Here is a 15,015-nt window from a genome sequence, read left to right as displayed (position 1 = left end):
AGACCCGTTGTTAGTTCTGATCCTTTTGCTCTCCGCGTATCCTGTGAACCATGGGCGTCACTTGGATAAGTTATCGCAAGAAGATGGAGCTAGAAACCATCCTAGGCGAGTTCGAACTCGACCGAAGCGGCACGGTGGACGAGCAACGCGCGCGGCTTATAGCATTTGCGCGGCAGCCCAACAATTCCAAGGAAATCCAGGATCGGCTCGACGAGCTGGAGCGCCGGTTCGGGAACGCACCCACCGGCGACGTCAAGTCGCCGATACCGTTGGATCCGTCCCTCATCTCTCCGGAACCGACCACGTCGGCATCGCTGGTGCCACCCTCACTCCTTTTACCACGCAGTACGTCACCCTCTACAGGGCGACGCTCGAAGGCGGAAGAGCCTGCGCGATCTGCGCACTCCCCGAGTGAAGCCGGCTTGGGAGCAATCCTAATCGATCGGATGACCAAGTGGGGCCTTTCGTTCGATGGAACGACGGATCCTCTGGGATTCATAGAGCACATCGAGGAGCGTGCTGATACCTGCCGGATCGACCGGAGATATCTGGCCCAAGCCCTGGTGGTGCTGCTGGCCGGCCGAGCCGAAAGTTGGTTCCGCACGAGCGGACTCCAACAAGCCAGCTGGACCGAGGTCCGCCGGGAGTTCCTTGACTTCTTCCTGCCACCGCGATACTATCAGCGGTTGGAGGATGACATAAGGATGCATTTCCAGAAGCCCAACGAACCATTTAAGGAGTACCTTATCGACATCCGTTTGCAGATGCGCCGGGCCGGATTCTCCTCTGACAAGGAGCTGGAGAGGATCTACGAAAACATGCTGCCGGAGTATCAACTCTATACCCGGAGGCAGGATTTCCGTACGCTGACCGAGCTAACGCATCTCGTGACCAACTACGAGGAGACACGCAGCCGAGGCGGAAGAGCGCTTGAGAACCGGATCCCGACTCAACGCCAGGCCACAGGAGCCAGCTACGCAGCCGACGGAGACAGGATGCCCACTCGACGAGCTCAACAGGCGCCCTCTTCAGGCAACGCCCCCAACGGTTCCCTTAGCCGGAACGCTTGCACCAGCCAGAGCGCGGTGGCACCACGACCAGAAGCCGTCAACGTTCGCGACGCCTGCCGGAACTGTGGCCAATCCGGGCACTTCGAAGCCGAATGCAGGAACCCACGGATCCTATTCTGCTGGGATTGCGGTCAACGAGGACGCAGGACGATTGACTGTTGCCGACAGCCACCGTCGGGAAACGGGCAAGGGCCTCGTGTGACCGGGAATCACCCGAGGAACCCTCCGTATCCCCGAAGCCAATAGGAGACACTCTCCATCAGTACCAGGGACGCATCCGCGCTACCATCCACATGGAGGGACAGCGGTTCACAGCTACCCTGGACACCGGAGCCACCCACAGCTTTATTAGCGAAGGGCTGGCTCAAACTCTGGACAACGGAAGGAACACACGGGACATCCGTACCCAGGTAAAACTCGCAGACGGAACATGCCGCGAGCTGACCAGAGCTCTGGCGGCAAATATCTACCTTGGAAGCGAACGGACGCCCACCATTCTCCTCGTGATGTCGGACGCACTGGACGACATACTCCTAGGAATGGATTTCCTCTGCGGGATCGGAGCAACCCTGCTCTGCGGCGGCCAGACCCTCCGCCTCCAACCGAACGACCAGCGAAGACCAACGACAGAGCCACGCTCTGACCAGCGAAGACCAACGACAGAGCCACGCTCTGACCAGCGAAGACCAACGACAGAGCCACGCTCTGACCAGCGAAGACCAACGACAGAGCCACGCTCTGACCAGCGAAGACCAACGACAGAGCCACGCTCTGACCAGCGAAGAACGACGACGGAGTCACACTCCAACCTCGAGGAGCCATCCACGGCACATCACCCAGAGCCACGCTCTGAGCCACGAAGCACATCGACGGAGCCACGCTCCACATCCGAAGAGCCACCAATGGCACACCACGCAGAGTCACACTCTGATCAGCGAAGGACGACAACGGAGTCACACTCCACTCATGCCGAGAAGCCATCGACGACAGCCCAAGGAGAGCCACGCTCTACCCATCGAAGGCAGCCAAGGGAGCCATGCTCCAATCCCGAAGACCAGCCAAGCACCTCACCTCGAGCACAGTTTCGAGACATAGCATCACCAGCGACGGAAAACCAGCCGCCCAGTTGGAGACAGGCTTTGCCCGTGGCAGACGCCACAGCCGCGCAACGGAACCCTTTCCGTACCTCCACAAAACGTGTCCGCTTCCAGGATCACGTCGAGGAAACGCCGGAGCCAAGCCCGCCCCTATGCGGAACCGTCAATTCGGTGAGTCATCCCACAGAGGATCAGGTCTCTTTCCAGACTGAGGAGCCCGAGACGCAGGATTACCCCGAGCCTTGGGTGAAGGAGTTTCTGGACCAGGAACTGGCGAAATTTGATACTCTTTCAGGGGTATCACACATCGCCGAGCATCGCATCTTCATGCGCACGGATCGACCCCTTAAACAGCGGTACTTTCCTAGGAATCCGGCCATGAGGGCCGTCATTGATAAGCAGATCAATGAACTCCTCCGAGACGGACGCATTGAACCATCGAAAAGCCCACACAGCGCGCCCATCGTAATCGCGACCAAGAAGAATGGCGAAGTCCGCATGTGCGTGGACTACCGCCAGCTTAATGAGAACTCCGTGCCGGACGCGTATCCACTTCCGAGGATCCACCAAATCTTGGAGCGTCTCCGGAACGCGAAGTTCATCTCGACGTTGGACCTCAAAAATGGGTATTGGCAAATCCCAGTGGCCCAGGACAGCCGGGAGTGCACGGCGTTTACCGTTCCCGGAAGAGGGTTGTTTCATTGGAGAGTCATGCCCTTCGGACTCCACTCCGCGCCCGCCACGTTTCAACGCGCCTTAGACACGGTCATCGGTCCAGATATGGAACCCCATGCGTTTGCATATCTGGATGACATCATTGTCATCGGCTCCACACTGGAGGAGCATGTCGCCAACCTTGGAGAAGTTTTCAGACGCCTCCGCCGCGCAAACCTGCGCCTCAACAGAGGGAAATGTCATTTCTTCCAGCGCCGCATCGTGTACCTGGGGCACGTGATCAGCGAAGCCGGAATCCACACGGATCCGGACAAGGTCGCTGCGATCCGCGGACTCGCGCCGCCGACGAACTTGAAGGAGCTACGCAGATGCCTGGGAATCGCTTCCTGGTATCGCCGCTTCGTGCCGAACTTCGCCGATGTTGTGGCACCCATGACATCGCTGCTGAAGAAGGGCCACAAGTGGGAATGGACCCAAAGACAAGACCAGGCCTTCCAGGAGCTGAAGACGCTGCTAACCGAAGCCCCTATTCTGGCCTGCCCAGATTTTGCGGAGAAGTTTGTGCTACAAACTGACGCCAGTGATTACGGAATCGGAGCCGTACTCACGCAGACCATCGATGGAAACGAGAGGGTGATAGCGTACGCCAGCCGCCGGCTCAACACTGCTGAGAGGAACTACTCAGTGACTGAGAAGGAGTGTCTCGCCATCGTCTGGGCGATTCGGAAGATGCGGTGCTACATCGAGGGATACCGTTTCGAAGTCCTCACAGACCACCACTCCTTGAAGTGGTTGAACTCCATCGACAATCCAACAGGCAGGATTGCTCGTTGGGCACTGGAGTTGCAGCAGTATCAATACGACGTCCATTACCGGAAGGGGGCCCAGAACTTAGTGGCCGATGCCCTTTCTCGCCAACCGCTGCCCATAGTGCAGCAAGCGGAGGTACAAGGAGTCAACTGCAAGTGGATCACGAGGATGCTCCAGAGGATTCGGACCGAACCAGCAAAGTTTCCGGATTACCGAGAGGAGAATGGCCAGCTATATCGCCGCCTTGGACTCCGGCCGGAGGAGGAGGAGTACACGCCCTGGAAGCTGTGCGTAGGGTCAGACTACCGCCAGCGAGTACTTGAAGAGTGCCACGATCACCCCACTGCCGGTCATCTAGGAGTCCGGAAAACCAGCACTCGCGTGGCCCAGCGCTATTACTGGCCTGGATTGTTCCGCGAGGTGGCTCGGTACGTTCGCCGTTGCCCCACTTGCCAGCGATATAAGGTGAGCCAAGAAAAGCCCGCAGGGCAAATGTTTACTCGACAGGTCGAGGAGCCGTTCCACATCCTTTGTGCAGATTTCGTCGGCCCACTGCCGCGGTCGAAACAAGGCAACACGATGCTGCTAGTATTTCTGGACGCTTTCAGCAAGTGGGTGGAACTAGTGCCGCTTCGCAAAGCTACCGCCACACATCTGGAACGAGCCTTCAGAGAGCGGATATTGAGCCGATTCGGTGTTCCCCGAACATTTGTCTGCGACAACGGTACGCAGTTCACCGGCCGCTCATTCCAGAAGTTCTGCCAGTCGCTAGGGATGGAGCTGCAGCACACGGCGCCCTACACTCCGAGACAGAATCCAACGGAAAGGGCAAATCGAACGATCAAGACGATGATCGCCCAATACTTAGACGGAGGCCAGCAGAACGAGTGGGATCAACTCCTACCGGAGATATCTTTGGCCATAAATAGTAGTGTCTCGGACACTACCGGATTCAGCCCCGCATTCTTGGTACAAGGCCGAGAACCGCGACTTCCGAAGACGTTGTACGACGAAGTTACCCCCGGACGAGGCACCCCTGAGACTACCCCGACAGAGCGAAGCGAGCAACTCCGGAACATCTTCGACGTCGTCCGGAACAACGCTGATCGCGCCGCCGCCGAGCAGAGCCGTCATTACAACCTGCGCCGGAGGACATGGAGACCACCAGTTGGATCCATGGTACTGGTACGCCGACACGCCTTATCCAACGCAGCCGAGGGCTTTGCCGCAAAGCTAGCTGCGAAATACGAAGGACCCTTCAGGGTAGCGAAGTTCCCATCGCCGAACATCGTGCAACTGCACATGCCCGGAAGCCGACGCCGGCGGACCGCCAGCCTGAACCAACTGAAGCCGTACCACCACGAGGATGAGGCAGACACCGAAGCCGGAGCCCACCGGGAAGACACCGACGCCGGAGATACCACAATCAAGGATGCCGACGACACCATCCTGGACGCACGACCAGCTGCCAAGACCGCACGGCGCAGGGGACCCATCCCGCGCCGCCAACACTAGCGACGAGCACCCATGTAGGGAGGGCAACCATGTTTCACAGGGGCCACTTGTTGACAGGCGCGCCTGTCCAACGTCCCGAACCCCCTAGTGGGGTGAACATGCGTCTCTTCCCCAAAAGGGCGTAGCCATAGCCAGTCAACCCTAGCCCACTCCATTAGGTAGGGCCCAGGGAAACACACTAATACACCTCTCCTCTGTCCTTACAGCAACAGTCTCCAGCACGCCTACCGAGAGGCGTAACGAACCACGCACCCGCAGGCAACGCCCACCTGACCACCGGCATCTCTACAGAGCCACGACCGCGTCTTCTCCAGACCGCCGTCCCCCCACAAAAACGTCGACCAGCCAGAGAATGGACGGACAGGGCCATTCATCGCAGGACTACTCCTGGATGTGCGTTGCAGTTGAGGAGATCCTGCAAGCACTCCAAGGCGCCGGGCCAAGCCCGCCGCGTCCCCACAACAGCTCCGTCGCCAACAACGCCGGCCTCTTCCCACGAGCCCCAACCGCCGACGTCACCAGCGCCAACGGGGAGGCGACGACCGCCGACAACCACGCCGAGCCCCGGCGACCCCCTACAGAGGAGATGCCGCTTCTGTTCGCCGGCCTCGTTGGGCCACGCCGGGTCCCTCCGGAAGTTGTCCTCAGCGACGATGACGAGGAGGAGACCCACCAGCTCGGCGTCGCTGGGCCCCAACCAGCATCCTTAAGGGGCATGCCGCCCCAGGCACCCCTGCGTACCGGCCACATCGGGCCGCTGGCGCCCCCTCCGGAAGTTGCCCCACTCGACGGCAATGACGAGGAGGAGGTGCCACGAGACCACCGTTTTGGACCCCTGCGGGTCAACCTCACGCCGCCCCGGCCACGCGATACCTCACCCGGAGATCAGGCACCCTCCGCCGACGCCGAGGAGGCATGGAACCAGGCCATCGCCCTGTCCGACGATTGGGTCGATTTCGACGGCCTGGTGGAGGACACTCTTGGCGACCTTTTCGACAGCCCGCCGCACACGGAACCGCCGGCAACAGGCGCGCTCGGGCCTCTGGGTGCAGTCTATGACCGGGTCTCCGACGACGAGGGCCGCCCGCGTGGGCACTACAACCCCACCGGCGACGACGGCGACGACAGCGACGCGACCGTATTATACGACCCCACCGCGGAGGACAGCCGGGACATACGAAGGAGGCGCACCCCACCGCCGCACCCGAGCGACAACCGGGCCCCGCCGTACATGGGCGAGGTGGAAGCCGCCCTGGTAGAGTGTTTCGGGGAAATGCCCGGGGACGACTTCAACTGGGGAAGCGGCACGAACACGGCGTCGACAATCTCGGCCGACGAGGACGAGGAGGGCCGCCCGTCAGACGCCTCGCGACCACCTTCCGCCGGGCCCGCCGAGGACGCCTCATCGTCGACAGTCTCGGCCGACGAGGGCGAGGCCAGTCAGGACAGCGACTGGTCCTACGCCCCACGATCGCCGCCCCCGCGATGGACTCCACCCAGCACTACGCCGCTGCAAAGCTGGGCACCAGCCGCTCCAAGTCGCAGCCGACCCCCTCCGCCCTCCTACGAGGAGATTTTCGGCCGGGGATCGTACCCCGATCCGCACGCTGCCGCCCGATGCGCAGCGGTGGCCGCCAGTCACGATCCGCGACCCCGCCTGCCCACCGGCGCAGAGCTGGCCGCAGAAGAGGCGCGCCGCAGGGCAGAAGACCTGAGTGAGGAGCTCGGCAACCCACCGGTTACCCAACCGCCGGCAAGTGGCCCACCACCCTCACCGACCCCACGCCGCAGAGCACGGCGCAGGAGCGCCCCATGGGCAGACAGCCCATCTAGCTCATCTGACGAATCATCGTTGGACGCCGACGAGGGAGTCCCCCACCCGCCCCGTTGGGTGCCGGCACCAGTGGAATGGACCACTCCAAACGGCACATTACCGGCAGCTCTACTCCGCCGAATCCACGGGCGCCTGGCGACACCGCGGAGACGAACCATCCGGATCCTGGAGGAGGAGGGGAACCAGCGCTTCAGGGTCCAGATTAATCGAAGCGGGAGGGTGATCATCACTCTTCACCCCTCCCGAAGATAGGGGGGAATGTGACGATGTCACAATCCCCTATTTGTAAATATTTGTAAATATTAGTTAAGGTCATAGTTAAGTTAGCAAGTAAGTTAGGATTAGCCACATACCCACCCACACAACTGTACATTTAACGGGCATGAAGCCCACAGTTAATTTGCCCACGAAGGGCCAAATTAGATTTAGGCCACAACGCACAGGCGTATACATTTTGTCAACGCGGACTGTAGCTGCCGCGCTGCAGCCATTTCCCCTCTCCGCTGCCGTCGCGAACAGCGGCAGAGGCAGCGACGTTTCCCCTTCGACGATCGTGCGTGTTTACGTTTTGGTCGTGCTTATTTACATGCCGATCAAAACATAAACAATAACAACAACAAAGCCGACGGCCGAAAGCTGCGCTGCCCGGACCTTTTTGGCAGAGAGGAGGCGACAAGGGCTTTGCAAGCTGCGACCGCGATCACTTCTCTGGCGACAGCAAGCGTGAATAGTTGACCTCAGTCTCCGCGACTCGCAGTTATAAAACCCGACAGCTAAGTAGTACTAAGTGCAAAAGGACCCGCGTGTGTCAATTTACATCCTGGTTGCGAGCATCAGGTGAGCCGGCCGAGTGCCATGTAAGGGCAGGTCATTTGGAGTGTGGCGTAGGGCCAGGTTAGGGCCGATAGACGTACATCAGAAAATGTGACCGTAATAATTAAGCCATAAAATAAAGTAACCAAACATGAAGTCAGAAATTTCATCGCCTTTCTCTCTCGCACCCGCATAAAACTCCGCGTAGCCACAAAACAACCCTTATTTTGACGCGTGCCAAAATGTTCCCCTCTCGCTCACTCACTCGCCGAGCTGGTGGCTGGGTTTGACCGCACCAACTCCGCGTGGCCGCTGGGCAAGCTCCGGGCCGGAGAAGCGAGACGGGAGCGGGATTTGTCGCCGCTGGGTTCTCCCGGGCACAGATCTGGCGTGGGCATCGGGGCTGCTGGGTTTTCCCCGAGCTACGAGTTCATCGCCGCCGGCACGTGTTCTCAGATTCCCCCTCTTCCCTCTCCTTTTCCCTTCCGATCTGCATCTTGCCCGCCATCGCCGCTGGGTTATCCCGGGCGGCGGAGATTTTGCCGATCGGAAGAGTCGCCGCTGCTGGGCAACCGGGCAGGCGCCGGAACCGGAGGAGCACCTGGCCATCGCCAGGGTGACCGCCCAAGATTCCCATTTTTTTCCGAAGCCCGAGTTCCCCCCTTGTAAAACGAGCCCTTTTCGCTGCCATTTTGCCCCTAGAAGATTCATTAAAATTCGGCGTCCATGTTCTGACCGTCTCTAAAATATAAATATTTCTGGAGAGGAATCCTGGGCCGCTGAGGTTTACCCCGGCCCAAGACACATCCTTACAATACTCAATTGTAAATTTGTAAACAAAAAGTTGACAACTCAGCAAATAATGCATGTATCGACGGCAGAATTTGTACTAATATTAGTTTTTACACGGCTTATACATTTGCATACTCAATTGTAAATTTGTAAACAAAAAGTTCACAACTCAGCTAATAATGTCTGAATCCACTTCAGAATTTATATTTATATTAGTTTTTACACGTCTAATACATTTGCATACTCAATTGTAAATTTGTAAACAAAAAGTTCACAACTCAGATAATAATGCATATATCCACTTTAGAATTTATATTTAAATTAGTTCTTACAATGCTAATACATTTGCATACTCAATTGTAAATTTGTAAACAAAAAGTTCACATCTCAGCTAATAATGCATATATCCACGGCAGAATTTATATTTAAATTAGTTCTTACAATGCTAATACATTTGCATACTCAATTGTATATTTGTAAACAAAAAGTTCACAACTCAGCTAATAATGCTTGTATCCACGGCAGAATTTGTACTTATATTAGTTTTTAGAAGGCTAATACATTTGCACACTCAATTGTAAATTTGTAGACAAAAAGTTCACATCTCAGCTAATAATGCATGTATCCACGGCAGAATTTATATTTAAATTAGTTCTTACAATGCTAATACATTTGCATACTCAATTGTAAAATTGTAAACAAAAAGTTCACAACTCAGATAATAGTGCATATATCCACTTCAGAATTTGTAATTATATTAGTTTATACACGTCTAATACATTTGCATACTTAATTGTAAATTTGTAAACAAAAAGTTCACAACTCAGATAATAATGCATGTATCCACGGCAGAATTTATATTTAAATTAGTTCTTACAATGCTAATACATTTGCATACTCAATTGTAAATTTGTAAACAAAAAGTTCACAACTCAACTAATAATGCATGTATCGACGGCAGAATTTGTACTTATATTAGTTTTTACACGGCCTATACATTTGCATACTCAATTGTAAATTTGTAAACAAAAAGTTCACAACTTAGCTAATAATGCATATATCCACGGCAGAATTTATATTTAAATTAGTTCTTACAATGCTAATACATTTGCATACTCAATTGTATATTTGTAAACAAAAAGTTCACAACTCAGCTAATAATGCTTGTATCCACGGCAGAATTTGTACTTATATTAGTTTTTAGAAGGCTAATACATTTGCACACTCAATTGTAAATTTGTAGACAAAAAGTTCACATCTCAGCTAATAATGCATGTATCCACGGCAGAATTTATATTTAAATTAGTTCTTACAATGCTAATACATTTGCATACTCAATTGTAAAATTGTAAACAAAAAGTTCACAACTCAGATAATAGTGCATATATCCACTTCAGAATTTATATTTATATTAGTTTTTACACGTCTAATACATTTGCATACTCAATTGTAAATTTGTAAACAAAAAGTTCACAACTCAGATAATAATGCATATATCCACTTTAGAATTTATATTTAAATTAGTTCTTACAATGCTAATACATTTGCATACTCAATTGTAAATTTGTAAACAAAAAGTTCACATCTCAGCTAATAATGCATGTATCCACGGCAGAATTTATATTTAAATTAGTTCTTACAATGCTAATACATTTGCATACTCAATTGTAAAATTGTAAACAAAAAGTTCACAACTCAGATAATAGTGCATATATCCACTTCAGAATTTGTAATTATATTAGTTTATACACGTCTAATACATTTGCATACTTAATTGTAAATTTGTAAACAAAAAGTTCACAACTCAGATAATAATGCATATATCCACGGCAGAATTTATATTTAAATTAGTTCTTACAATGCTAATACATTTGCATACTCAATTGCAAATTTGTAAACAAAAAGTTCACATCTTAGCTATAATGCATGTATCCACGGCAGAATGTATATTTAAATTAGTTCTTACAATCCCTGCAGTACCACATTTCATCAATAGGCCTTTTCATCAACATTTCATCAACGCGCCGACTGCGACGCCGACAGAATCGACGCTCTGCCGACTGCTACTTGAACCCGAACTCCCTTCGAGTCCGATTTGTCGGTGCATGCAAAAAAAAAAACAAAAACAATTTGCATGGACTTCGTTTTTTGAAGTCCGAAACAAAGTAGATGACGCAATTAAAATAGATTCTCGAAGGTTCGACTCCATATTTTCGGAGCAGCGGTTTTCGGTTTCGTCTTGCTTCTTATTCCCTTTGCATTAGAAGTTGAAGTGCTCTGCACTGCAGAAGTGTCGTGTGTTTCATTAATTAATAAATAAATTCTTAAATAAATTCGTTCCGGGCCCTTTTGGAATATATAAATAGGTGAGTAAAGTGAAGTGTTTATAATTAAATAAAAGCCTATGTGTATTATTTTATTTATTATCTATATATATAAAAATGGAGACAAAAAATGTTAGGGATCAAATCACAAGAGAACGGCTGGGCCGATTTGGCTCAATTTTTTATTCAGTTTTTTGTAATTGCCAGAAGAAGGTTATAGCATAAGAAAATTTTGGAAAGTCCTTCCGGAAAGGTCGCTAGCGGCTCAACAGATGGACACACTGTTGTATGTAAAATTCTGAAACACCCTACAAAGATCATAGCTGCGTTGAAATTGTGTATCAATGAACTCGGTAAAAAAATATTTAAACAAAAAAATCGAGCTAACGAAGCATTACCAAAGTGAGCTTAAACAATTGGAAGTAATGCCTGCTGTTAGACGATCAAATCTTGGGCGGCGTTCACGCGATGCAATAAATAATCAGAATTTCCGTAATAGTCGGACGCAAGAGGAACGTACAGAAATAAATGCATCGATACGTGCCCAAATGGCACAGCTTTGCGCTGCACAAAGACCACCTCAAGCCCGACAAAATAATAGAGGAAGACGAGCCGCAAATGAAAACTTAAATCGCGCTGCATTCGCATACAATCCTGAAACATCCTACAAGGATCTTACGTGCGTTGTTATTGGTTCATTATCTGTTGTATGTCAGCATTGTAATGCATTGAAGTTTCGGTTGGAAACCCCCGGCTTATGCTGTGCAGGTGGCAAAATTAAATTGCCCGTTTTGGCTCATCCACCAGAGCCTTTGTACTCGCTACTATATGGAAACTCAGCCCAATCAAACAGTTTCCTGAAGCTTGCACAAAAATATAACAGATGCTTTCAAATGACGTCTTTTGGAGCCGAGGTTGTTCAACAATCAGGCTACAATCCAAGTTATAAGGTAATGGCGTCTCTTTATTATCACATTTTTTCAAAATTGCATCCCAACATTCAGATTCAAGGGCAAATTCACCACCGAGCGGGCGCTTTGTTACCACCACAAAACAAAGATCATAAATTACTTCAGATCTATTTCATTGGTGATTCGGAAGTTGAACTAAATCACCGCTGTGCAATTTTTACTGCAACTAAACGTGAAATTATTCAACAATTGCAAAACCTTCTCCATGAGCATAATGAATTGGTCAGATTGTTTAAAACCGCATTGGATATAATGCATTATGACGAACATAAAATCATTATCAGCGCTGACAAAAGACCCACTGGTAGCCATGCAAGACAATTTAATGCTCCCACTATCAATGAAGTCGCAGTGGTGATTGTTGGCGAGAATGTTGAATCACGCGATATTGTTCTTAAGCGTCGGGATAATGGCCAATTGCAGCGAGTTTATGAGACTCATCGGTCTTATGATGCTCTTCAATACCCGTTGATGTTCTGTCGTGGAGAAGATGGGTATCACTTCAACATAAAGATGGTCAATCCAACGACAGGTTTGTTTAAAAGTCATCACGTCTTTTTAATTCTACAACTGAGTTTGAATTCAAATTTTAGGAGAAGAAACGAATAAGAAGGTTAGCTGTATGAATTTTTATGCGTATCGATTGATGATTCGACTTGATGTTGACAGTTGATTGTTAAGATACCGCCGTTTGTTTCAACAGACATGTACGTCAAAGTAGAAACGGAACGTCTCAATTTCATTCGTTTTAATCAGTCGAAGTTGCGCTCAGACGAGTACATCCACTTGCGTGACGCCATCGCTACTGAAGAACACGCGGCCAACATCGGTTTTTTGACCATTCTCCCAGCTACTTATGTTGGAAGCCCGCGCCATATGCATGAGTATGCTCAAGATGCGATGACGTATGTCCGGAATTACGGACGCCCGGATTTATTCATCACCTTCACATGCAATCCGAAATGGCCCGAAATTACCAATTTGTTGCTTTCAGGACAAACATCCAGCGATCGACCTGACATCACTGCACGAGTATTCAAGCAAAAGATCACAGTACTTATGGATTACATTGTTAAGCAGAAGGTTTTTGGCGCAGTTCGTTGTTGGATGTACTCGGTTGAGTGGCAAAAGCGTGGCTTACCACATGCGCACATTCTGCTCTGGATGTTCGACAAGATCCGACCAGATCATATTGATTCGATTATTTCAGCCGAAATACCAGATAAGCAAACTGATCCCGAGCTGCATTCCATTGTGACAACGAGCATGATCCATGGCCCTTGCGGAGTCCACAACCCAGAGTCAGTATGCATGAATGCACGATTTCCCCGTCCGTTGACGGCTGAAACAATCAGTGGAAACGATGGATATCCATTGTATAGGCGTCGTTCTCCAGATGATAACGGCAAATCGAATTAATGGTGAAACGTAACGAAACAAACGTAACAGTAATCGTGGATAACCGCTGGATCGTTCCATATTGCCCGCTTTTGTCGAAAACGTTCTCAACGCATTGCAATGTTGAGTACTGCAACTCTATCAAATCCATCAAATACGTTTGCAAATATGTGAACAAAGGGAGCGACATGGCGGTGTTTGGCATTGCTGATCCGAATGCAAACGACGAGGTGACGAAATTTCAACTTGGACGCTACGTTAGTTGTAACGAGGCCATTTGGCGGCTATTTTCATTTCCGATTCATGAACGTTACCCGACTGTCGTGCACTTATCTGTTCACTTGGAGAACGGCCAGCGTGTCTACTTTACGGACACGAACGCAGCGCAAAGAGCAGAACGGCCACCAGCGACAACGATTGATGATTCGACTTTATGTTGACAATCATCTGTTAACCCTCTAGTGCCCAAGACCGCCTCTAGACGGGCAATGTTAAAAACACCGTTATTTTATTATTTTCATTCCTTTTCACACGGTTTTCCGTTTTTTCTAATTCAGGAAAGTCCAAAAATTAAGTACGTTGCGTTTGGAATACATACTAGAGCTAGCGCAAGCTGCTGTATTCATTTGAAGTTGAAAATTTGTGCAAATCGGACAAAATAATTATTTTTTAGGTAATACAACATGTAAATACTTTTTTTAAAAATTCGAAAAAAAATAGAACAAAAAATTGTACTGTGTTGCTGACAGTCTCAATGACATTTATAATAAACATTTAAACAAAAAAAATTTTTTACCTTATTTTTTGTTGGCCTATCTTCCCAGAACTGCCTTCATGCGGTCCAAGGTTTTAGTCGTATAAAACTCGATCCGAGCAAAAGCAAAATTTTTTCCAAAACAAACATTCACTTTTGATACATACTGAATCAAAAAATAATTTTTTTTTTTGAAAAAAAAAATTTGGGCACTAGAGGGTTAAGATACCGCCGTTTGTTTCAACAGTACTGTGTCGACATGTACGTCAAAGTAGAAACGGAACGTTTCAATTTAATTTGTTTTAATCAGTCGAAGTTGGGGCGAGATAAAGTTCGCCGGGTCCGCTAGTATATTATATTATTTTTTTCTTTTCTGACTGCAGTAAGTGCCAACATATTGAAACGAGGATCTTTTGGGTAAATTCTATTTAATTGTATTATTATGTATTCCCTTGATTTATTATTATTTTTTTGTAGATGCAATTGCCCAAGTGGATAGAACTGAGCCTCCAGAGAAGTTACTACGCAAAAAATTTGGTCTACGTCAATAAAAAGCGGAAAACCGAGGAGCAAACAGACCTTGAGGCTTTTCAATATATGGATTTAATGTTAATTGTTTATATTTGTGTCTTAGTGTTGGTTTAGAATTAGTAAGAATAAATAATATTAATAAAATTTCAAGAATTTTATTTTATATATGAAAAAAAAAAAAATCATCAATAATTCATCGATGAATCATCATCATTTCATCAATCTAATGTTGATGAAATACTGATGATATGTTGATGAAATACTGATGATTTACTGATGAAATACTGATGAAATGTTGATGAAATGTTGATGAAATACTGATGAAATGTTGATGATTTGTTGATGAATCATCAACATTTCATCCGTATTTCATCAGTATTTCATCAACATATCATCAACATTTCATCAGTATTTCATCAGTAATTCATCAG

General features: G+C 49.3%; 2 protein-coding genes across 2 annotated transcripts; both read left to right on the top strand.

The window, feature by feature from the left end:
• Positions 1-5,519: 5,519 nt before the first annotated feature.
• On the top strand, positions 5,520-7,253 carry LOC138929314 (uncharacterized). The gene has a single exon (XM_070288762.1). The coding sequence runs from the start codon at positions 5,520-5,522 to the stop codon at positions 7,251-7,253; it is 1,734 nt and encodes a 577-aa protein (XP_070144863.1).
• A 5,524-nt stretch (positions 7,254-12,777) lies between these two features.
• LOC138929313 (uncharacterized) lies at positions 12,778-13,320 on the top strand. The gene has a single exon (XM_070288761.1). It carries the CDS (start codon positions 12,778-12,780, stop codon positions 13,318-13,320), a length of 543 nt encoding a protein of 180 aa, XP_070144862.1.
• Positions 13,321-15,015: the final 1,695 nt, after the last annotated feature.

Source organism: Drosophila kikkawai, unplaced genomic scaffold (genome assembly GCF_030179895.1).
Source record: "Drosophila kikkawai strain 14028-0561.14 unplaced genomic scaffold, DkikHiC1v2 scaffold_128, whole genome shotgun sequence".
Lineage (NCBI taxonomy): Eukaryota > Metazoa > Arthropoda > Insecta > Diptera > Drosophilidae > Drosophila > Drosophila kikkawai.
This window is presented reverse-complemented; position numbering and strand designations above follow the sequence as displayed.

Bases quoted from the DNA above. Each gene is read 5' to 3' on its own strand.
- LOC138929313 (XM_070288761.1), top strand. From the start codon at position 12,778: ATGCATGAGTATGCTCAAGATGCGATGACGTATGTCCGGAATTACGGA.
- LOC138929314 (XM_070288762.1), top strand. From the start codon at position 5,520: ATGGACGGACAGGGCCATTCATCGCAGGACTACTCCTGGATGTGCGTT.